Here is a 24,364-nt window from a genome sequence, read left to right as displayed (position 1 = left end):
TACACAGCATATCTTAATAAAGATGTGTGGTAAGAATAAATGAATGAATGAGTGAATACAGGAATTAGTAGACTGAATGAATGACCAGTTATGACTTTGATAAGCAGGGGATGATTTTGTTTCTCTGAAAGTAAGCCTTAGATGCTGAAGTCTACGTTTGTGAAAGGGAAAAGCAGGCCTTGGGGCAGCTGGAGACCAAAGCATTGGTTAATGCTTAAAGGAATCCCATGGGTATCCTGGCTAAGGGCAGGAGAGCCCAGCTTGGGTCAAAATAGAGGGGATAATGGCTCTGGGAGGGCTGAGAACGAGAGTGGGAATTTGAGACACAATTTCCTACCCACCAGTTTCTCCCATAATTGTATTTACTTTGGACCCTAAGCTGTGTTCTCAGAGGGTTTGGAGTCAAAGTGGAAGTTGGTTTGTTTGTTACCTGGCTCACGTGGATTAGTGTGTGGCAGCAACATTTCAAAGAGGATTATTGCTAATCATTCCTGATACAGGTGGGCTGGGGTGAGGGTGGCCAAAGTTGGCCTTTTGGGGGACAGTCCTTGGGGCTGCACCAATTAGCCCAGCAGGCCCACACCTTCTCCTGAGACTTGGGCTCAGCTGTGGCCCTGGTCTGAAGAAGGGGCCCAGGGAATGCAGGAGGCAGAAGTCCTGGAGACAAGAGGCTTTGGCAGCTTCTCCAGGGACCAGAGGGAAGCAGAAGGTGGACGAATGACCTTAAGGGACCCACTGAGCTCTTGTTATGTTATCAGACCTTAATTAAGCCCCTTCAACCACAAAGGCCTGAGAGTGGGCCCTGGGCACCTAAGGGCGTGGGGCTGATCAAGAAAGTTAAAGGTCTAAACGTCTTAAAAATTATGTTTGGTCTTCATATGTCATTCACTGTAAAAACAGTTAAACCACAAAATAAGTGCAAAGGTCACTACAGTTCAGTTTTTATCCCATGATGGTCCCATTGATGGTTTTCTGTATATATGTTGAATTCTTTAAAATAAAGTTTTTGTTTTGTTTTTGTTTTAGTAATGCCATAAGGTCTTTCTTGTGGGTCTGTTGAAGAATCCAAGGGAGGGGCCCAGCCACTGAGATCTGAGTGAAAACTGGAGAGATTTGAATGAGGGGCCTTGGCTCACTGAGGGGCTGAGAGAGGGGTCTGGCTGCTAAGGAAACAGAGACAAGAGCTCTGATAACTGAGGGATCTCGGGGAGGGTCCTGGTCACTGACTGTGCTGAGTCTGGGCTCTGCTCACTGAAGACCAGAGGAAAGGTCCCCATCTCTGAGACATCTGACTCAGTGGCCCTGTTTACTGAGGGGCTTGGCAGAGGCATCTGGTCACCAACACCTGAAGAAGAGGCTCTGGTCACAAACTCTCGAGTGTTGTCAGTGGGTCCAAGTGAGAGGTTTTCTCCCTGAGAGGACCAGGGAGGGATTTTGTGTTCCCGAGTTACGGCTACTAGCTTCTGGGAGGACTGAGTGTAGGGGTACCAGGGGTTTCAAAGTTTGAAGAAAGGGCTCTTACCCCCGAGACATGCCTGAGAGTTTTTGGTCAATGAGAAATATAAATAAGAGGCTACCTCCCTCAAGTCTGGGCTCACATAGGTGGACAAACCTGCCCAGTGTGGGGTTCAATAGCTGAGATTCCATATCCAGATTAAACCATAGGGGCCCTTAATGCCTTCTTTCCTTCTTCAGCCTGACCTGCAAGTCTTCCAGTCACCAGTAGATGGCACTGCAGCTTCACATGAAGAGGGGACTGCAGGCGTGGGTCCCAAGGTGGGGTCCAGGTGCAAGCGGGTGACACATGGGAGAGAGAAGGGATTAGTTGCCCCTTTCCTCCCTAGACTCCCTGGAGGCAGGGAGGAACCAAGTTTTGATGGCCAAGGGAGACCCCCAAAACAGAGGCCACCTAGAGGCTGAGTCCTGTAAGCCCCAAACCAAGTGGTTCCAAACATAGAATGACTTTTATGTTTGATTCATTCGTGCATTGACTTGCTCCGCGAGTGTAGCCCAATACATAAAGAATGTACGCTAGGCACTGAGGGTACGAGGGTGATTAAAAAGGGCCACTGTTGGTGAGAAATCCACAGTCTTGGAGGTGAAACGTTAATATAAACATATTAAATTAATATAAATGTGTGTGCGTGTGTGCTTAGTTGCTCAGTCGTGTCCAACTCTTTGCGACCCCATGGACTGTAGCCTGCCAGCCTCTTCTGTCCATGGGATTTCCCAGGCAAGAAGACTGGAGTGATTGCTATTTCTTCCTCCAGGGGATCTTCCTAACCCAGGGATTGAACCCACGTCTTCTGCATTTGCAGGTGGATTCTTTACCACAGAACCACCTGGGCAGCCCTAATATAAATGTGACAAGGACTGTAACACACGGATGTAGACAGTAATATGGGAGTGCAGGGAAGGACTGAATATAGAACTTGGGGAGGTTGTGAATATGAGAGAAGGAAGAGGTGACATTGAAATAGTGTCTCAGAATAGGGGCTGGGGTTTGTGGCAATAAGGGATGGTGTCTTGGGACAGGAGTGAAAGTGTGAGTAAGACGTAGGGTGACGGGAATTTCCTGGTGGTTCAGTGTTAGCCCTTCCACTGCCGGGGGTATGGGGTGGATGCCTGGTCTGGGAACGAAGATCCTGCATGTTGTGTGGCATGAAACTGACTACTCCCCAAAAAGAGAGATGTGAGGCGAATGACACAGGTTGGGTGCTGAGGGATCACGCAGCCCAAATGTCTAGGGTATAGGGAGTAGGGTGGGGTGGGCTGGCAGGATGGTGAGTAGAAATGACAGGTACATATGAGGAAGATCACTAGGAACCTTGTAATCCATATTTAGGGATTCGTTCATGATCCTTTAATGCATGAAGAATCAGGAGGGTTTTCAAGTAGGCAGGTGATGCATTCTGGTTTCTGTTTAATTACTCTGGTAGCTAAGGTGTGAGGGGAGGGGTTAGAGGAGGCACAGATTGCCCTCAGGAACCCATTTTGGTAGCCAAATTAGAATTTATGAGAGCTATGGAGGGAGATAGGGAGAAAACCATAGGTTTAGGTTTGGGGGGTATTTAGGAGGGAAGATGAATAGGATTTTGTGCCAAAGTAGATGTGAAAGATAAGGAGAATAAAGAATTTTGGAAAACAGTAAATGCTGGCATTTACTAAGTATTTAACATTTATGGTAGTGTATATCACTAATCATAACAGAACTCTATACGGTAGAAATTATTACCCCCATTTTCAGCTGAAGAGACTATAACTCAGAGAGGCTATGTGACCTGTGAAAGGTCACACAGGTAGTTCTGTTCCCTACTTGGTTTTCCTGTCTTCAGCTTTATCCCTCCCAGACCACGATCCATGTGGCCACCAGACTGAGCTTTAGAAAATCCTTTCTCAACATCTTTCAATAGCTCTTTAATGTGTATAGGATAAAACAAAGCCCAAGCATTTCACAAGATCAAGCCAGTCAATCCTAAAGGAAATCAACCCTGAATACTCAATGGAAGGACTGATGCTGAAGCTCCAGTACTGAGGCCGCCTGATGAGCAGAGCCTACTCACTGGAAAAGACCTTGATGCTGGGAAAGATTAAGGGCAGGAGAAAGGGCAACAGAGGTTGAGATGGTTAGATGGCATCATCAACACATTGGACATGAGTTTGAGCAAACTCCGGGAGATAGTGAAGGACAGGGAAGCCTCACGTTCTGCAGTTTATGTGGTCGCAAAGAGTCAGACAAGACTTAGCGACTGAACAACAACGAAGCATTTCACAGCTGTGCCCAAAGTTCTTGGCCATCCAGTCCCTGATGCCCTCAGCCCTTCCCTCTCCCATTCTAAAGATCCAGGAGACAGGGCTGCTGGCAGCTTGCTTTCTTGCTGGCCACCCTTTCTTTTTTAAAGGGCATCTCTTTCTGGCCTGTATTCACTTGTATATGTGGTGCCCTGGTGCTGTATACCCCACCCAGAGACCTCAAACACACATTGCACCCGTCACATGTACCTATCTCCAGGCCCCCTGCATGACCAACTCCTACTCATTCTTCAAGTGTCAGCTTGAAATGTCACTTCCTTAGGGCAACACTTTGTAACTAACCCTCAACGCCAGGAGGTTAGGTCTTCCTGTAACATATTGTCACTACATCTAGTACTTTTGTTTCATAGCATTTATCACAATTGTAATTAATCATTTTCATAATTAGAGACTACTTATTATTATAGTCCAGTCTTTTCCACAAGCTCCTTGGGATCAGGGCCCTACCTAGGGATATTCATTGCAGCTATTTTGTAACAACAAAAATACCAGGAATGGAGAATTGGTTCAAGACAATGTGATGAAATACTATGTAGTCATTAAAATGAATGAAGCTCATGCCACCCTCCTTCAAGTCCCACCCAGGACCTGTTGAAAGAGGATGAGAAGGCTCAAGGTTGATTTGCAGAAGGCTCTGTGCAGAATGCAGCCACGAGGCAGAAATGGGCAGGAGGAAACCCATCCTTCCCACTGCCTGATGATGGGAATGTCATTACTCATCATTATACTTTAATAATCATTCTCCAAATGTTGGCTTCCTGACACCAGGACTCTTTTACTACCCAAATCAAGACCATTTCCATTAGGGGATTGTAATGGTTGCACTAGATTGGAAACTAGTCATTCACATTTCTCATAACACACAGCAGAAAGCAGATGAAAAGGTATCCTGGTGTCATTTAAGATGATTAATCATGACTCTTATTGGAGAAAAGTGCTTTCCCCCACTCCTGATGGTTTATTTTATACGGTGGGAGATTCTCCAGAGTAATACTCTTGGCCTCTCTCCCCAGAAGAGAAGTTAACAACTTAGTGGACTGACAAATTTGACAAGAACAAACTGAACATTAGTTCAGCATCTGCATTTCTCCTTTTAGGAGTTAGGTCACCCACAGAAGCATGCATTCTGTAGGATGTTTTAAAGGGACTTGTCCCAGTGGGGAGACTTCTAGCATGATCTATGACGGGGGAAGCCTCTATGTCTGGGGTTCACTATCGGAAAGCTCATTTATCCAATAATGTGAGCCCCCTTCTTCAATTTTAACTTTATCAAAGTAATAGAAAGTAATATTGACTTCTACTTTTTAATTGGCCTTGAACTCAGGGCAAGGAAAGAAGGGGCTATTTATTGAGGATCCACAGAACTTCAACATCTGATTCACTGAACCAGGAGCCTTAAGAAATAAACAGGGAGTAGAATTTGGGGACCCAACTAACATGTGAAGAGGCTTTGGTGAGGCCAGGGTCTGTAGCTTAGGTCTGCTGCTGCTACTGCTGCTAGGTTGCTTCAGTCGTGTCCGACTCTGTGCGACCCCATAGACAGCAGCCCACTAGGCTCCGCCGTCCCTGGGATTCTCCAGGCAAGAACACTGGAGTGGGCCGCCACCTCTTTCTCCAATGCATGAAAGTGAAAAGTGAAAGCGAAATCACTGAGTCGTGTCCAACTCTCAGCGACCCCATGGACTGCAGCCTACCAAGCTCTCCCGTCCCTGGGATTTTCCAGGCAAGAGCACTGGAGTGGGGTGCCATTGCCTTCTCCGTAGCTTAGGTCTGGACTTTAGTAAACATGTGTTTATGGCTGCGATGGTTTGTGGACCCTCATACTGAGCCATGCGGCTGGTTTTTGTCTGATGGAGTTGTTTTTAACTTTGTAACTGGGCAGGAAACATCAGGTTTTAAGTGTCAGATATGTAGGATTTTCTCCTTGGTGGGTCATCACAGGTCTCAGAGTTTGATCCACAGGTAAGGATCTGTTTTTATAGAGACAGGGCTATGGGTTAGCCATAAGGGTACAGAGGATGGGTCTTTCCTTCCTTCAGCCAAAAAGCTTCTGTTAAAGGTCATATAGGTGACCTTAACATTCACAACGACAGGGCTTAGCCAGACATGACCTTGGGAGGTGAGGGGGGCACTTAGCAGGGAGTGGCTCAGTTGACACCGGTCTTGGCAGGTGCCGGCTACACAGGATCTGACAAGCACAGGTTGCTCTTAGGAGAGGCACAACCACAGCAAAAGCGAGAGCTTTGGGTGTAGTGTGTTACAGTTCATCCTTGAACTACTCAGGTATTAAACTTAGCATATGTGCCTGGGCCATGTGAGGGCAACAGAGATGCTGATGGGCTGCAGTGACTTAACGAGCCGGAGGAACTGTGCAAGCCTTCAGTCACGGAGAATAGAGAGTCCTTGTGTATGTGAGCCTTTTAGATGGGGAAAGGGTGCAGAGCAATTAGTTATTAGCTGTATCATTCATCAGTACAGGCAGTCTGCTTCAAATATGATTCAAAAGTGTTGTTTTGAAATGAGTTCATCCAAGAAAGGGAGTTATGGAGAGACTGACTTCCTCTTACCTGGGATGATTGAAATGGATGAATAAAAAGGGGAAAAGAAGAAGCATCTAGATCTAAATGCTTTTAGAGAGGATACCAGAACACAGTGAGGTGTCTGTTACTAGCTCAGAAACAGTGACTATGTCCTAGATAATTTTAGCAAGGTTAAAAAAAAGTCTAGATTTCAGAGATGACTGGAATGACTCCTTCTAAAAGGGTCCAAACTTAGGAAACTATTAAGAGGTAATTTCTCTTCTCGAAATAAAGAGAGAGAAAGAGAGATATCACAGAATGAACAAATTAGAGATAAAATTATAATTTACTTATTTTGTGTGCCAGAAGTATTTTATTGACGTTATCAGTTTATCTGCTGAGTTTGGTAAGCAGGAACATTCTGATTCACCTCTACCATGTTTTGACTACAGTACCTTCAACTGTATGGGAATTAAAGACACTTGAAACAAAAAGCACAATACCATTATGATGCTCAAAACTTATTTCATTAATATTATTGAATATTCAATTAACATTCAAATTTTCCAAGTTATCACATAATTTCTTTCAACTTGTTTTTGGAATCAGAACCCAAATAAAACCCAATCATTAATATTAGTTTATAGGTCTCTTAGATGTCTTTTACTCTATATTATTTTCCTTCCATCACTTTTAATTTTTCTTTGAAATTTATTGGCTGTGGAACTTGGGTCATTTATCTTGTAGAACATCCCACAGTATGCATGAGTTGCTCTGTTATCTTTAGAGATGTTTTCCTGCCTCAGGTATTGCTGGCGAATTGGTAGTTAGACCTGGAGATTTGATCAGATTCAGATTTGTCTTTTGACTTGATCCTTCTGTGGCGGAGGGGTCACTTCTCTGGCAAATTTGGGAGGAATGAGTCGGGCATGGTCCACACAACACCTCTCTCTTCAGCCAGGGTCCCCAGGGGACACACACTATGCTTTCCTCCTCCTATGAAGTAAAATTAAAAGAGATCATCCCTGGATAGGGGTGGGAGACTGGGTCAGGGAGAGGGAGAGCTATCATTTTCTTGCCCAGAGTGGGTAGGTTAGTTTTCCTAATCCTGGAGTTCAGGATCAAGAAGCTGATCGCTACTAAATGATACAGCCACCTTTGCCAATATCAGCTTCCTCAGTAGTGCTATTGTTATCTTGATCTCTCATTAGCCTTGTTCTTTTGCATCATTTCTCAGTTAATTCAGAACTTTGGCAGAGAACGGAGGGTTATTATTTATCGGTGCCCCTAAACTCTGCAACAACCATCAAGGACACATAGACTTGCCGCTTCTATCAGACAAGCTGCTGTGCCTGCCCGGCCCGCAGATCCTGTGGCTTGTTTACCACATTCATCTCATTCCTGCACTGCTGGGCAGCAGCTTATTGGGCCTGACCTAAGGCTACTGGTTAGATGCTCATTCCCTTAACGCTCAGGAAATTCAACTAAGACGCAATGACTGCAATATTTCACAGAAGGCACTTGAGCTGGGTTGAGATGGCCTTTTTCTCACCCTGTGCATCGCTGACAAGAAGGCAGAGAGCCAGCGTCCAGGGAAGCAGCGTGGCGCAGGCACATGGACGGGGGTAGAGCCGAGCGGTCAGGGAACTTTTGAGAATTAGAGGGTGAAACCTGGCTCTCTGATCTCCTTGTTCCAGGCCCTCGGGTTTTTCTTGTCCTTAGATGCTGGGAGATAGTCACTTGACCCTATGTTTGTGAGATGGAGGGAATTATGTTCACTGGACTTGCTGAAGAAAACACTAATATTTTGGAAGAACTTTCATAACAAGCTCCTTGGAGGTAGAAGCTGAGAAGCCAAGGGGTCTGAGTATGGACAACATCTCTGCAGGGGACAGGGACAGCCTTTGCTGGTCCCTGTGGAGAGAAAGGGGAGGAAGGGTGTGGGAGGAAGAGTCAGTGACACAGCTGTGACACTCTCCAGGACCAACTCTCCAAAGTACTCTTCAGAGTACATGTCTCTTGAAAGGAGAAGTTTTCAGTTTTCTTAGTGAAAGTTGATGAAAGGGCTATGCTTGACATCCAGATTAATGTGAAAGAATCGAGACAGCAAGAAGGAACGTGGGCCCCTGAGTGATTGAGTGTGATAGCAGTGTATCAGAGCCTATAGAACTTTGGACTTGAGTGGGTTTAGAACTAATTGTTGCTGTTTAGTCACTAAGTCCTGTTTGACTCTTTGTGACCCCATGGACTATAGCCCACCAACTCCTCTGTCCATGGAATTTTCCAGACAAGAATACTGGGGCGGGTTGCCATTTCCTTCTCCAGGGGATCTTCCTGACCCAGAGATTGGACCTGAGTCTCCTGCATTGGCAGGCAGATTCTTTACCACTGAGCTGCCAGGGAAGCCCCCAGCTTAGACCTAATTGTAACCAGCTGAAGCCTAGTCACTTTGGACGCCTCATTTACTTCCTCTTCTATAGGGCAGCATCTTCTAACCTATATGAAGACCCCAAAGCTTCGGTCTTATGGCCTCTGGAGTTTGTTACCTCTGCAGTGCTATCTTGTCAATAAAGGTGTTTTTTTCCCTGCTCGCCATTTGGTCTGTCACTGCCAAGAGCGCCACATTGTACCCCATTCAATGTTTCCTTCCATTAGTCAGAGCTTGGGCAGATCTTTCTTCCCCTTACTGCTCTCTCTCTCTCATCTCTCCAAAGTTACCAACAGCCTGAGTGGATATGTAGGTTCTTCACTGAAGAGATAAAGCAATTTCAGAAGGAAGTTCAAAGTCAAAGAGAGCAGGATACAACTCTCCCAAGGAAGACCTTTATTCTCAGAGGGAGGGATGATCCCTACAGATCTGAGTCCTTCACAAGCTCCCTGGCTTTTAGACGTAAACCTTCCCTTCTCCATGCGCCTCCTTTGAAAATTAGTTTTATTCAAAACCACCAACTTCCCATCACAGGAAGGGATCTCACTTCTTGGGTTACCCACTTAGGTCCTTGGATTCTTTAATCAATAGAAATTGATAAGGGGCCAGATGAGGAATTCAAGCAAGGTTTTATTGGGACTTGTGGTGCAGCAAGAGTAAAAGCAAGTAACAGTTTCCCTTGCTTGCTCCCTGAGCGGGGCTGGTTCCTTACATGGGGTGAGCGTAGGGGCAGATGAGAGGTGGCTTGGAGGGTACCCCCAACTCTGGTGCTGCTGTATGCATGGATTGTGGGCGGTACCCTGCTTCTGCTCTGGCACCTCAGAAGGGGCGGGTTTGGTCTTTTTACACCTTATTGTTCATAATTTGCCCCACTGCACACAGATGCAGTTAGTTTAGTCCCTTATCATTTCTTCGTATTGTGTTGCTCCAGAGGATGTTTGTCCAGGTGCAAGCATTGCAGCAAAGGGTCTCAGGTCCGAGGTCCCAGGCTGTCTCTCTTGGATCTCTTTCTCTCTCTCTGAATTCACCACTCTTATCCGACCCCGAAGTCCCAAATCTGAGTGTGCCAATTGGAGGCAGGTCCTCGGAACTTTAGCCAGAAGGGCACCTATTGTCCCTCAAGTCTTTCAGAATTGTGTGCACAAGAGTGGAGATGGGAGTGGGGGAGGAAGGTGAAGAGCCTCCAAGCATGTGGTAGTCATGGATTTAGCTCTTCCTGGCTGGATTTCCTTTTCAATATTCTTACACATGTGCATGGAAATCATGTCAGTTCACTTGATTAACAAAATTGTTATACAAGCTCATCCACTGCTCCCAGGAACAGACATCAATTTTTAGAGAGTACAATCCAAACCCATATTAAAAAAGGATATATTTCCTCAATTAGAAGGGCGTCTCGCCTTTTTCCGAGTTACCGGGCCCCATTATTGTGCATAAAAGAGGTCTGGTTTCTTTCCTGCTCCTCCTGAGAAGCTATTGAAATAATAAATAAACCGTATTATCCTTTAATGGCTCCTCCCTTTTGTTAATTCAGGAAGAGCTCCAGACTCAATAAATTGTTTCAACAGTCTACTTTGGAGGCTGGGGTAGCTGCCAATTCTTCCTTAATAAAGCCACCTTCACTTAAGTTAACCGAGATAGTTTTTGTTCCTTGTAACCAACCGATACTTGTCTAGAAGAGAAACGGATGCTGGCAGGTAGGTTTGCAAGACCTCAGTGGAATGTGGATGTTGTTCCCAGCATCGCTGCATGATGCCGAATGGTGAAGATTTGCTTATCCTGGGAAGACCAGTTTGGTGAGGCTTAAACAGCTTGAGGGGGCTTCCCAGGTGGCTCAGTGGTGAAGAATCTGCCTGCCAGCGCAGGAGATGTGGGTTTGATCTCTGGGTCGGAAAGATCCCCTGGAAAAGGAAATGGCAACTCCCTCTAGTATTCTTGCCTGGAAAATTCCAAGGACAGAGGAGCCTGGTGGGCAAAAGAATCAGACGCATTTAGCAACTAAACAACAACAAGAAGCCAGCTTGAGTGAGTTTTTGTTTGTTGCAAAAAAGTGATGCCTGAGTAGGAAAGGAGTATAACAGAGGCCTGGAGAAATGTGAGGGGCCTCTAGTGTGATGCCTCATTCTGCCATGTTACGTGGTAAAGGTTAATGAAAGTGAAAAGTGAAAGTGTTAGTAGCTCAGTCATGTCTGGCTCTTCGCAAACTCATGCACTGCAGCCTGCTAGGCTTCTCTGCCCATGAAATTCCCCAGGCAAGAATATTGGAGTGGGCAGCCATTCCCTTCTCCAGGGGATCTTCCAGACCCAAGGATAGAACCCAGGTCTCCTGCACTGCAGGCAGATTCTTTACCATTTGAGCCAAACATTGGCACAATTCAAGGCTAGTTCACCAAAGGTTCAGATTTTTCTGTTATGAGAGTTTGGGTCAGAAACCCTGGTAAATCCTGACCTGTGTAGGTATTGGTTAAAAGCATGGGCAACGTGACACGAGTTATAGAGGACAGACAAAATAAAGACCAGCTTTACTTCTTAAACTCAGTTGTCAGTGTCCTATCCAATGTGCATTGTGTCTTTACTTGAATTTAAATTTAGCTTAATTTTATATTATTTTGTATATGTCTAACCCAATCTATTTTCTGAGATTTTGCTTCTAGTCTTAACCTACTCCCCTCTTCTCTCTTTCTCATAATATTAATACTTGGCATTTAAAATCTTCTCTGGTTTTTTTTTCCCTTCTCATTCTAATAGTCCCAGATTGACACAAAGTTTGAGAGAGGGAGTCCCTGATTTGGAGAATGTAAGCTTCAGTCAGGGACTAAGTAGCAGGGGCTAGTTTCTGAGAGACAGCCCACATGGGAGAGTTGAGAGGTCTTTCTGCATCGCACCTTCCCCAAGATTCAGGTCCCACAAGCTTCGTGCACTATATCAGTAAGCTGTAGGCTTTCCCTGTCACAGTTGCTTTCGGTTTCAACCAAAACACTATGGCTTCAGCCTCTTGGGACATATTATAGAGGCTGAAGTCTTAAATCTAGCCTCAGATCACAGGCAAGCCTAAATAGTTCAGCCACAGAAAAAGCTTATTTTTGCTCCCTTATCTCCCACCCACTCACTTGTATAGATAAAACATATCAAGGCCTGTGGAGATCCTAAACAGAGGGTTATTTACAGAAGATGAATTAGACACAAGGCATAGCAGTACATTCATTCCTGTCTTTTCTCAACCTTTGTTGCCAGAATGCCCTCATGGTCTGAAGACTCTTTAAGAGTGGGCACATCTGGAAATGAATGTGATGGTGACTTCTCTTGGACCCATTGTGTTGGCTTCAGGGAAAGTCAAGGAGCATCCATTAAACAGGCCAGCAGGGTTCAGCCCTCCAAGCACTGTAGCCCTGCCTGTGACCAGGCCCTGCACACTTGTCGTGTTTCCCCTACTCCTACCCTTGATTCTCTCCCGAAGTTGGTATATCAGAAGCAGAGGCTTAACTCTTGTTAAATGTGTTTACTCCTAAGGTTCTCATTGCAGATGTGATCCACTTATTATTGATGGTTTACCTTGTTTAGAAAAGCAAACAATTTTTTTTTCAATCAACAAATTTGTATCAGGCCCTTTTGTATTTCAACACTCTTCTGTTATTAGACACTTGTCATCAAAACTAAGAACTAAAATATCTGTTGAAAGCAAGTGCAGGGTATGTTTATTTTTTTATTCAAAATCACGTGCTACAAAGTAAGCCCCACCATCTTTCTCACTATTCTTACCTCCCTTTCCAGGGCGAGGCAGGCTTACAGTGAACATCCTAGTTGGTTTCGCCGCACAGACAGAAGGCAATCTTGTTACTTTGGCAAACTTGATTTTTGTAATACTTCCCCTCAAAGGGTAAAATCAATAACTATAATTCCCATAATCAAGGTAAATCATGTTGGAAGGTATATATTTTTGAGACTGCTGGTCCAGGTCTTGTAGCTAGCATGGGCCCATTTCAGAAACCACTCTCCTGTATCCTTATCTACCAATTTTAAATGGCCCCAGAGCTGACAGAAGAAATCACTTCTCCACGAATTGCTCTGTAAGTAAGTTCATTCATACTGATTATTTCTTGTTCAAGATGTGCCTTTCAGGTGACGTGCCTTTCTTTGTCTTACCTTTCAGAGAAACCCATGGGGTTGTCATTAGTAACATTTGGGACCACACACTCACCCCATGGAGTAGTATTAACTTAGAGGCATGGGGTCCATTGTGGTAACCACTTTCCAATAGTGACTGTTAAACTCTTGAAAGTCTTATTGAAGACTCTTGAGAGTCCCTTGGACTGCAAGGAGATCAAAGCAGTCAACCTTAAAGGAAACCAGTCCTGAATATTCATTGGAAGGTCTGATGCTGAAGCTGATCCAATACTTTGGCTTGGGAAGAACTGACTTGATGGGAAGAACTGACTCATTGGAAAAGATCCTGATGCTGGGAAAGATTGAAGGCAGGAGGAGAAGGGGATAACAGAGGATGAGATGGTTGGATGGCATCACCAACTCGATGAACATAAGTTTGAGCAAGCTCCAGGGGTTGGTGATGGACAGGGAAGCCTGGTGTGCTGCAGTCCATGGGGTCGCAAAGAGTCAGACACGACTGAGTGACTGCACTGAACTGAAGCTCTTGAAATATGAGTTGTGTGATTGAGGACTAAATTTAATTTTATTTAATTTTAATTAAAACTTTAAACATCTATATGTGCCTGGTGGCTATCATATTGTACAGTGTAGGGCTAAAGATGTCCTTAGACAAATTTAGGAAATTGGGTTTTGGGTCACACCGCTTGTACCAGGCTTTCCCAGGTGGCGCTCAAATCTGGTTTCCTGAGGATGCTTCAATTCCTAACTGAAGTGCAAAGAGCAGTTTCCATTCTTTCTTTGAAGATTCACATTGTAATTGTACAACCTTCATAAGTATAGCAGGGATCCACACATTACATTATCTGTTCTCATAAATTTTCCCATTCTAGTGGAAACCATGTAATATATGGTTTCATTAATATCTTGTACACATTTTCCAACTATGGAAGTATATATATGTAAATATTTGTCTTTATTCTCTTTCCTTTTTTACTAATTCTTGCTTTCTTCTTTTTTGACATAAATCTTTAGCCAACATCAGTAGGATGGCTCTGGCTCCCTCCTATATCCCCCTCTTCTACATTAGCTTCCTAAGCAAACTGACTTTGACTGAAGCTACTTTGCAGGGAACATGATTCCAAGATCAACTCCTCTCCCAGCTCCTTGGTCTCTTTCCCCTGATGCAGGCCCTGAAGCAATCCTCTAAGTCTCGTGGGGCAGGAGTGCCTTGCTCATTGCTCTCTGGCCCATTCATTGTATGGCTTAGATGCAACTCGGTGACAGAAAAAAATTCTGAACCATATGCTCTGCTTATGTCAATTAATACCTCTTCCATCCAGTTCCCAAGAAGAAGAAGGACTTGTGGTTAAGCTGCAGCTCTGTCAAACCAGCAAGTTGAAAAGCTGGTAGTAGATTGATTCTGCAACATTAATTATACCCAGGGGACTCCATGGAGGTACTGTGATACCATCATAGTTAACTGGATGGGGTTTGATCTCAAAAAGCTAGGGTATCAGTCTCAGGGACCATTCTGCCAGTCTCAAGGATCATTCTCGTCCTTGGATTAAATGGGTAAACGTGCAGACCTATAAGACATCTTTTTTTCAAAGCCTCTCAACTGTCATACCAGACTGGTTTAGTGAATGGATTATTATACATATGTTCTGGTTCTGTTTTTTTTTTTTTTTTTCTGACTGCACTGTGCAGCATGTGAGCTCTTAGTTCTCCAACCAGGGATTGAACACAGGACTCGACAGTGAAAGTGCTGAGCCCTAACCACTGGACGGCCAGGGAATTCCCTGTGGTCTGTTTCTGAGAGCTTTCTCTTCCAGTTCTAAGATCCATTGAATCCAAATAGGATAAGAAATAGTCAGTAGGTTGCTTTGTGTTGTGCAACATTGCTCAACCATGCCATTTGCCTTAAAGTGGGACGAGACAGATGAGCCAGTGCTATTCTTTGCCCAGCGTAGGCTGGCTTCTTCTATTCACCTAATTGAATTAATTATCAACTCTCTCCCCTCCCTATTTTTTGGGCAGCGGGAGGCTCGCAAGATCTTAGCTCCCTGACCAGTGACCGAACCTGGGTCCCTGGCAGTAAGAGGACCAAGTCCTAACCACTAGACCACCAGGGAATTCCCAACTATTTCTTCTTTTGAGACCATACTTGGGATCGTGAAGTTGCTCAGTCGCCGAATCTTTGCAACCCCATGGACTGTAGCCTGCCAGGCTCCTCCGTCCATGGGATTTTCCAGGCAAGAATTATGGAGTGGGTTACCATTTCCTTCTCCAGGGGATCTTCCTGACTCAGGGATCAAACCCAGGTCTCCCGCATTGCAGGCCGACTCTTTACTGTCTGAGCCACCAGGGAAGCCCACACAAATGATGGAAATGATAGTTATTCTTCAAACAGAATCTCCTAAGTAAACACCATCCACCTAACACAGTGCTAAATTTTATGAGTCAATATTTCCTGGTTATGGCAAATACTGGATGGCTCGTAATGACTTCTCCCTCCTTGGACGCAGCCCCAGAGACACAGAGGAATGCTTGTACTAAGATGAAAATAGCTGCAGGACTCCAGCTGTATACTTTTTCCTGTAAGTCACCATCAGGCTGGAATTGCTGCCCATGGCATCTTGGCTGAGCCCATCTTCAATGCCCCATTCTACCTCTCAGTCCATGGGACTGCCTCTGAGATGCAGGGCATGCCAGTCCCTAGTGATCTGCCCTGTCCTTTATCATGTGGATGGTAAAATAGGCTCCTAGATCAGGGGAACGCCACATTAGCTCAAAATAGAGGCCCGTAGGGGTTTCTGAGTGATTTGCTAAGGAATGCAAGCTCAAATCTAGGCAAGGCTTCCCCCTGTGGGACTCCACTGAATTCCTCGGATTACAGAAAGAGGTTCAATAGAGTCTATTCAGTCACTTCCAGGCTTTTTGCCTTTTGAGCATCCCAGGATGTTTTCGCAGGAGGAGATCTACTCCTACGCCCTGACAACAATTACACATTCCAAAGTTCTGTGTTCCTTGGTGGCCTCATCTCAGATGCAGGATTCTCTGATGTCCCCCGTGGCATATTGATTGATTTACTTGGTTGTTAAAACTTTTTTTTTGGAGGAGGTGAGCTGAATTTTTTAGTTAATCAGTTAATTAATATTGGCTGTGCTGGATCTTCGTTGTGACTTGGGCTTAAGTTGCCCCAGAGCATGTGGGATCTTCACCCTCAACCAGGGATCAAACCTGGGCCATCTGCACTGGGGGCACAGAATTAGCCCCAGGATCACCAGGGAAGTCTCAAAACTGCTTGTTTTTTTTTTTTTTTTTTGTATGTGTGTGTTTCTAATCCTTCTGGTAGGTGTTCATATGTGTAATAATTTCCTAGGGCTGCCATATCAAATTACTATACAATTAGTGGCTTAAAACAACGGAAATGTATTTCCTCACAGTTCTAGAGGGTAGAAATACAAAATCAGTGTTGGCTAGGACCACACACCCTTGGAAGGCCCTGAGGGAGAAGCCATTTCACACCCCTCTCCTACCTTTTGGTGGCTGCTGGCAACCTTTGGTGTTCCTGAGTTTGGAGTTGCCCTCCAATCTCTGTCTCAGTCTTCATGTGGCCTTCTTTTCTGTATCTCTGTTTTCTCCTCTTCCTGTAAGGGCACTAGTCACTGGATTTAAGGCTCACCCTGACTTCCCCAGTGGCTCAGACGGTAAAGTGTCTGTCTACAATGTGGGAGACCCGGGTTTGATGCCTGGGTGAGGAAAATCCCCTAGAGAAGGAAATGGCAATCCACTCCAGTACTCTTGCTTGGAAAATCCCATGGATGCAGGAGCCTGGTAGGCTGCAGTCCATGGGGTCACTACAAGCTGGACATGACTGAGCGACTTCACTTTCTTTCATTTTCCTAAACCTTGGATGATCACATTTCAATATCCTTAATTACATTTGCCCTATTTCCAAATAAGGCCACATTCACAGGTCCTGGGTTAGGACTTGGACGTATCTTTTTTTGGAAGCTATTCAACCTTCTAAAATATGGGTGAAAAATAGTGGTTTGACGGATTCAAACAACTTGATTCTTGTCATGAAAGCTATCCCCAAACCTCTTAGCCATAACGCATCATTCCAGGATCTCCCACCCATTTGGTTATTTTGATTTCTGGTTATTTTGATTACTGGTTCTCATTTCCTGTTGCTCCAAACTTATAGCTCTTTTCATTGCCAGCAGCACAGAGCTCCCTCATTGTGTGCAATGGCCTTACCCCTTCCGTAGACAGGATGTCTGTGACAAAGGGTGGAAGGTAGTGCCTGTCCACTGAGGCTCATTCCCTGTTGAGTGGGTGGTTCTGCTCATGCTGCACGTTATTACCTTACTTTTGTATTGAAGTACAATTGATTTGCAACGTTGTGTTAGTTTTAGGTGTACAGCACAGTGATTCAGTTTTATATGTGTGTGTGTGTGTGTGTGTGTGTGTGTGTGTGTGTGTGTTGTGCTGTGCTCAGTTACTCAGTCATATCAGACTCTTTGTGACCTCAAGGACTGCAGCCTGCCAGGCTCCTCTGTCCATGGAATTTCCCAGGCAAGAATACTGTATTGGGTTGCTATTTCCTACTCCAGGGATCTTCCCAACCCAGGCATTGAACCCATGTCTCCTGTATTGGCAGGCAGATTCTTTACCCCTGCACCAACTGGGAAGTGTCTCTCTCTCCCTATCTATATATTTGGATTATTTCCCATTATAGATTATTATAAGATACTGAATATAGTTAACCTTCCTGTGCTATATAGTAATTCTTTATTGCTTATCAGATACAAACTACTATGCATGTTGTTACTTTTGATTCAAAGGTTAAGTTCCTGGAAGATGTTCCTGTTTAGCAGCTGAAAGTGAGGCTCAGGGTCAAGGGTATTCCTTGTACAGCAAACTCACACAACCATGTCTTATCCTTTTCCAGATTTTTTTTTTGCATCACATAATCAAAAACTGTTAGGCTGCATTGCTACATGAGACAATGAACAAAATAATCTAGCAGCCTTTGGTGAATCTCTCTACTCACATCTACTAGTAAGGCAGCAATTATCTTTCAAAAGCAGTATAATTCTCAGCTGCTAGAAGCATTCCCTTAGTTTCGAATCCTAAATGTTTTTCCTTTAGAATCTGCCATTCTCCTCATTTCTCCCCAAATCATCCTGATGGGAGGGGCAGAAATCACAGAGACCTCAAGTCTCCTCTTTCCAAGGGGTAGAGCTGACCCAACTTGCCTAGGGTCAGTCATTGAGTCTCTTCTGCACCTGATTCAAAGTATGTGGTCTTTTGGACAACCCAAGATGTGGAGTGTATAAGAATCCCAGGGTGGCCCAAACTCAGAGGCTAAAGCTCAAACACTCCCGTTAGTTGCTGTTCTTTGATGTGATGGGAGGTATCACACACATTTCACTACCTGTCATGGACTTAAGTACTACTGCTCCAGAAAGTCCCCATCCATAAGCCAGATGCCCTGTGGCTGGTTGGTCCCTGGATCTGATTGCACATCCCTAACTTCTCAAGTACGATGTTAAGAACTGTAGTGTTCCTGCCACTTTTGTTTCAGGGCATCTTTGCAGCATCATATAGTGGAGCATCTGGCTCCACAAGGCTGCAGAATGATACCATCTAAGGCACTGTAACCTGATCTTTCAGAGGTTTCCTTAGGCTTCCTCTCAAGGAAAAAGTAACCACAGCAGATACAGGCAGGGGTTGGGGGCAACCAACCCCTTGAGTCAATGTGCGCTAGGCAGATATATTTCAGGCAGATCCAGCCTTCATGAAGCTAGAGTGATTTTTTTTTTTTCTTACATAAAGCCAACCCTTAGAGTATTCAGTAATGTATGTTCTGAGAAAGGGACAAGCTAATGTATAAAAGGAATCCTTGAGAAGCAGGACTGGCAATTCTTTGTTTTCATTTTTAAAGCATTTCTTTACTCAAGCACCAGAGCATTCCACTGATATTTGTAAGACTCGTTATATCTGGGCAAATGTTAATTAGATTGTCTACATTCTACAAGGAGTCCTCAGGTTCTATTAACTCTTCCTACAGAGAACTTCATACTCTGAGAGAATTAACCAGGGTGGAGGGTGGGGGCGCATCCTGGGTAAGAGGTTACTGTGATACCGATGGTGATCATGTAATGTGTATGTTAATTTCCCAGGGTTATCAGAACAAATTACCACAAACTGTGGCTTAAAACAATGGAAAAAGAGGCTAGAAGTCTGAAATCAAGGTGTTGGCAGGGCCATGCTTCCTCCAAAGCTTTAGGGGAGTATCGTTTCTCACCTCTTTCAGCTCCTGGACACTTCAGGCATTCCTGGGCTTGTGGCAGCGCGACTCCACTCTCTGCCTCCCTTGTCATATGGTGTTTTCCGTGTCTGACCCTTTCCTTCTTGTAACGACACCAGTCATGCTGGACTAAGGGTCCACCATACTTTAGTACAATATGATCTTATTACATCTGCAAAGATCTTATTTCCAAATGAGAACATATTCACAGGTATCAAAGGTTATGGCTTGAACTTACAGTTTTCGGGGACATGACAAACCTGTACCAATTGGTTTCTATTTTTCACACCCAGATCAAGGAGTTGGAGGGAGTGGGTCCCAATCACATCCCTGACTTAAGAGAATAGAAATCTTTAACTAAGATCAGGTTGCACTGCCTTAGAGGGCATCATTCTGTAGCTTTTATCATTATGATTTATCATTCTGCTCTCTTTCCTTCTTTCTATCTTTCTTGGAAACTGCAATATGGCCTTTTCTTGGATAGTGTGTGATCAAGGCCATCCCACTATAATTTCTATCAATCTGGACTTTGTTGAACCAAGGCTTTCTTCTGGGTTGCCCCCAAGTTATTTTTATGCACCTCATGGCCTTCTCTTTTCCAAAATCCACTAGTTACTACTAGTTTATATGGCTATTATGCTTGAAGTTTTGGAAACACCAGCAAAATCATCGATGGCTTTATTGCTAAATTTTAAGGTTTTCTTTGTTCTATATACCCAAAGGGAAATTCAGCAGGCCTTTGAAAAATATCTATCCACATAGTTCTTGTTTCCAAATGCACTGGACTTCTTTAGTACCATTCCTTGAGGATGGTGATTCTTTCATAGGCTTCCCATAGCAGACATTTTTGATCGACTATCCGCAGCAATACTCAGATTTTTTACATAGATAATCACTTTTCTGCCCACAACACCCGTATGCTCCTAGGGAAACTGACCCTACCCTGCTCTAAGAGTGGGCCTAAATTGTCAAAAGGTAATTATCAGCTCTCTTATCAATGATGGGTTAAGGAACTCAGGTGTAAGCCCACCAAGATATAGCCATACACTTTGGTTCTGGAATGGCCATTTAACTCAGTGGAAAGCAAGTGGAAAAATTCTGAAGGGCTCTGGGAAATAAATGTCCTACATTTTCAGACAGTTCCCTCTTTTCTCTTAATTTTGTGCAGAGAGATGAGGTCTGGAACTGCTGTAACCACCCTGCTCCCAGCCTGGAATGCAGCTGACACCTGGAGGGCATAGGTGAGAGAGCTGTGACTGACCCACACTTAATCATCACTCTATCTACCATGGTCTTTTCCAATTATGTTTGGGCTGGATTTCCTAAGTTTAAGAACTGTTTAAATTCGGTTCTCTGTTCCCTTAATTTGAAAGTATTCTTAACTGGCACATCCTGATGGGTCTTTCTGAGCAAATATAAATCCACTGAAGGAGACGGTGATTCCCTCAGGTTCCCAAGGAGCAGAAGGGTCAGGCTTCGTGGAGAATCTGTAGAATTTGGTCTCCAACTTAGCATCACCGGATTTCTGGAAATAATAATTTCACTCATCTGCTGTCCTTCTGTGTAAACCAGACCTCAGGTCCTTGCAGGCTCATGTAACCATCCCACGAGTGACAGTTTCTGCCACAGTCAAGTGACCCTCACAGACCGGATGAGGAGAGGAAGGACAGAGGTGATGGGATCAGCGAACTGCCTGGACTTCTGCGCCTACTGTCAGCTTACCAGGTATCACTAGAGAGGAGGCATGGGGTTTTCCACAGTGGTGAGGTAACAAGTTCACCACCGGCATCATTAACTGGATCCTCTGTGCTCACTCTCTCCCACCTCCAGGCAGCAATTTAAAATCCTCACTCTCAACAGACATTCTCACCTATTTCCAGAGAAAATTAAAAAAAATCAGGTGGGAGCCGACAATCAACCTCTAGGAGAAGAAAAGCATAAATATCAGAAACTACTCTAATCCTTTGAAAAGTTTCACAGGAAGAGGTGTCCTGCCTGCCCTCCAAGTTTGAGGTGCAGGAGCTAGGCCCTCATGGGCTCAAAGAAAGCGAGGAAGGAGACCTAGAAGAAAGAAAATAGGGTAATGCTACCCATCGAACTAGAGAAGCAGGAAATGAGGCCTGTGGCCAAACCCTGGTGATGACTGCTAGGAAAATACCAGCGATGCCTCCCCACCCGCTCCGCCTCTCCTCTGTCTACGTGGCCTGCTGGGTCCCAAAGTGAGGCCTCGGGCCCAGTCTTCGGTCTATATCGAAACAGCCAAGAGCCTAGGGTGCAAACACAGCCCTCTGAGGCGCGGGAGGCCGAGGGCAGGGGGCTGCGGAGGCCCTTTGGTCACACATTTGCCTTCTGACATAGTTTCTCTGCCCACACGATGCATACAACAACATGTTCCAAGGCTTGCCCTTTGCACTGGGGAGAGAGTACTTTCCAGAAAGAGGCACACCAGGGAACTGGGAGTGGAGGAAGGGAACTCAAACTCCTGATGAGAGAGTCAGTCGGGCTGGGTGGGGCGGATTCCAGGCCAACCTGCTTCCCCGCGGGGCCCCGGGCAGGGGGGCAGAGAGGGGGCCCGCTTCCGAAGGACCCCACCGCCGACATCCCGCCCTCTGCCCTCCCCCCCGCCGCAGCCGGGGAAGGCCAACTCCGCCTGCCTGAGTCACGGCCAAAGCTGGGGAGGAGCCGGGGAAGGCGGCCCCAGCGCAGAACGCGGCTGGCGGCTTCAGCGGGAGCCAGGCAGGGCGGTCAGGGATCATGGGGGAGAGCGCTCTGGAGTCGGGGCCTGTGCCCGGAGCGCCGGCCGGGGGTCCGGTGCACGCCGTCACGGTGGTGACCCTGCTGGAGAAGCTGGCCACCATGCTGGAGACGCTGCGCGAGCGGCAGGGGGGCCTGGCTCAGAGGCAGGGCGGCCTGGCGGGCTCCGTGCGCCGCATCCAGAGCAACCTGGGCGCGCTGAGTCGCAGCCACGATACCACGAGCAACACGCTGGCGCAGCTGCTGGCCAAGGCGGAGCGCGTGGGCTCGCACGCGGATGCCGCCCAGGAGCGCGCCGTGCGCCGCGCCGCCCAGGTGCAGCGGCTGGAGGCCAACCACGGGCTGCTGGTGGCGCGCGGGAAGCTCCACGTTCTGCTCTTCAAGGTTAGTGACCTCAGGCGTCCCCGGATCCGGGGCCTTTTCCCGCCTGCGGGCCACCCTCTGGGGCTCCCCCTCCCATCCGCCTGCCGCACCCACATTCCTGACCCCACCCTCTTCCCTTCTCGGGGAACCCACTTCCATGGCCGCACCTACTTCCCACTGCCCAGCCCCAGCCTTCCCTCACGCCCCTGAAGGCAGCCTGGCCAATGAACGGCCGCCCAGCTCTCGCTCAGGCCACGTCCACAGAAGTTCCTCCAAGTACCAGCCCATCCCTGAATGAAAGTAACGGTGATGGAAGTGCATCCTGAGACAGTTCGCAGCCTCCAGCTGTTCTTGCCCCTGAGGCCACCATCCTGCCTCACGCCTCTAAAGGGGTCCCGCAGACTTGTGCACAGTTCGCCTGTCCTAGTTGTCCCCACCTCCTTCCAACCGCCTCCCTACTTTCCCACGCCTGCCTAGCCTTTCCCCTCTGGGCTGCGGAGGCTGAGGGTGGGGCCGGACTCCCTGGTGTAACTGAGATGGGGGGCTCAGGCTCCCGAGAGGGGGCTGCCAGGGCCAGTTCTGTGTCCTTCACTTGCAGGAGGAGGCTGAAATCCCAGCCAAGGCCTTCCAGAAGGCGCCGGAGCCCTTAGGCCCGGTGGAACTTGGCCCACAGCAGCCCGAAGCCGAAGCTGAAGCTGAAGAGAGCTCAGACGAGGAGGAGCCCGTGGAGTCCAGGGCACGGAGGCTGAGGCGCACCGGGTTGGAGAAGGTACAGAGCCTGCGAAGGGCCCTTTCAGGCCGCAAAGGCCATGCTGCGCCAACACCCACGCCTGTTAAGCCACCCCGCCTTGGGCCAGGCCGGAGTGCTGAGGGCCAGCCGGAAGCCCAGCCTGCGCTGGAGTCCAAGCTGGAGCCAGAACCTCCGCAGGACACCGAGGAGGATCCCGGGAGACCTGCTGAAGCGGCGGCTGTGCTCCAAGTAGAGAGTGCGGCCTGATGGCCCGTGCTGCCTGCCTCCCCTGTGCCTAATGCTAGTCCCCAAATAAATCTTTCTCTCAGAATGCAGCATTCCCGCCCAAATAAGGAGTGAATCCTGCATCCACAGCCCAGCGCTGGCCCTCCCTTCCCGGCTTCTCTAGCCCAGCACTCTGTGTCCTCTAAAAGAGCAGCCACTCACACCTGTTTACACTCACCATCAATAAAAGTCATGTCACCTAATCCGGACTCCATGTGAAGGGGTGGGAGAAAGGTGGTGCAAGAAATAAGACAGACGTTGGAACCTGGAATGTGACTTCAGTTTCAAACAGATCATTGTGTGGTTTCTCATTTCCACTGAATCCTGGGCTCTACCCCAGTGGCACATAGAAGTGTCCTTCTGGCCACTTGCTCCTTCAGCACTTTCCTTGTGGGGACAGACAAGTGTGATTTTTAGCCCCCAGCATCTAGTAGAGTCCCTTGCTTTTAGGCGCTCAGCAAATGCCAACTTGTGGTTTTCCTCTTAGTCACTTCTTCCTCTACCACCTCTTAAAAGTTGGGCCTTCCAGAACTCTGTTTTTAGCCCTCTTCTCAATCTGGATATTCTTTCATTAATACTCACCCCTGGGACGTCCCTGCTGGTCCAGTGGTTGAGGCTCTGTGTTCCCAATGCAGGGCACCACGGTTCGATCCCTAATCAGGGAACTAAGATCTCACATGGAAAATACAAACCCAGAAACCACTCCCTGGCAGGCCTCTCCTATCAGCCACATACACCCTAAACCACTGTCTTGAGATGCATTGGAAAAGGAATCCAAACTCCCGATGTGTCCAAAAGAAGCAGTCTGTCTTCTACCTTTTAATTAAGTTCAATTCCACAGCTATTTATTGAGCACTTAGTATGTATCATTCAAAACCGCTCCTCCTCCTGCATTTTCTTTACCAGTGAATGGCATCATCATCCACACAGAAACCTCGGAGTCTTCACTGGCTCCTCCTCTCTTTCCTTCCCCTACCACACAGAAAGAGTTATCCTACTGATAACTCTGACCTGTTCTCCCTTAAAACCCATTGTTGCTGCTCTATGTC

General features: G+C 46.5%; 1 protein-coding gene across 1 annotated transcript; it reads left to right on the top strand.

Moving 5' to 3' along the window:
• PRKCDBP (protein kinase C delta binding protein) lies at positions 21,682-23,518 on the top strand. The gene is made up of 2 exons (XM_005689787.3): positions 21,682-22,321; positions 22,899-23,518. Exons 1-2 carry the CDS (start codon positions 21,938-21,940, stop codon positions 23,295-23,297), a joined length of 783 nt encoding a protein of 260 aa, XP_005689844.3. The 5' UTR covers positions 21,682-21,937; the 3' UTR covers positions 23,298-23,518.

The sequence above is a fragment of the Capra hircus genome, chromosome 15, assembly GCF_001704415.2.
Source record: "Capra hircus breed San Clemente chromosome 15, ASM170441v1, whole genome shotgun sequence".
NCBI classification, from domain to species: Eukaryota; Metazoa; Chordata; class Mammalia; order Artiodactyla; family Bovidae; genus Capra; species Capra hircus.
Note: the sequence above shows the minus strand (reverse complement) of the source record. Positions and strands in the feature narration are given on the sequence as shown.

Coding starts and splice junctions, on each gene's coding strand:
- PRKCDBP (XM_005689787.3), top strand. CDS start 21,938: ATGGGGGAGAGCGCTCTGGAGTCGGGGCCTGTGCCCGGAGCGCCGGCC. Junction 22,322..22,898: donor TCCACGTTCTGCTCTTCAAG/GTTAGTGACCTC, acceptor CTTCACTTGCAG/GAGGAGGCTGAAATCCCAGC.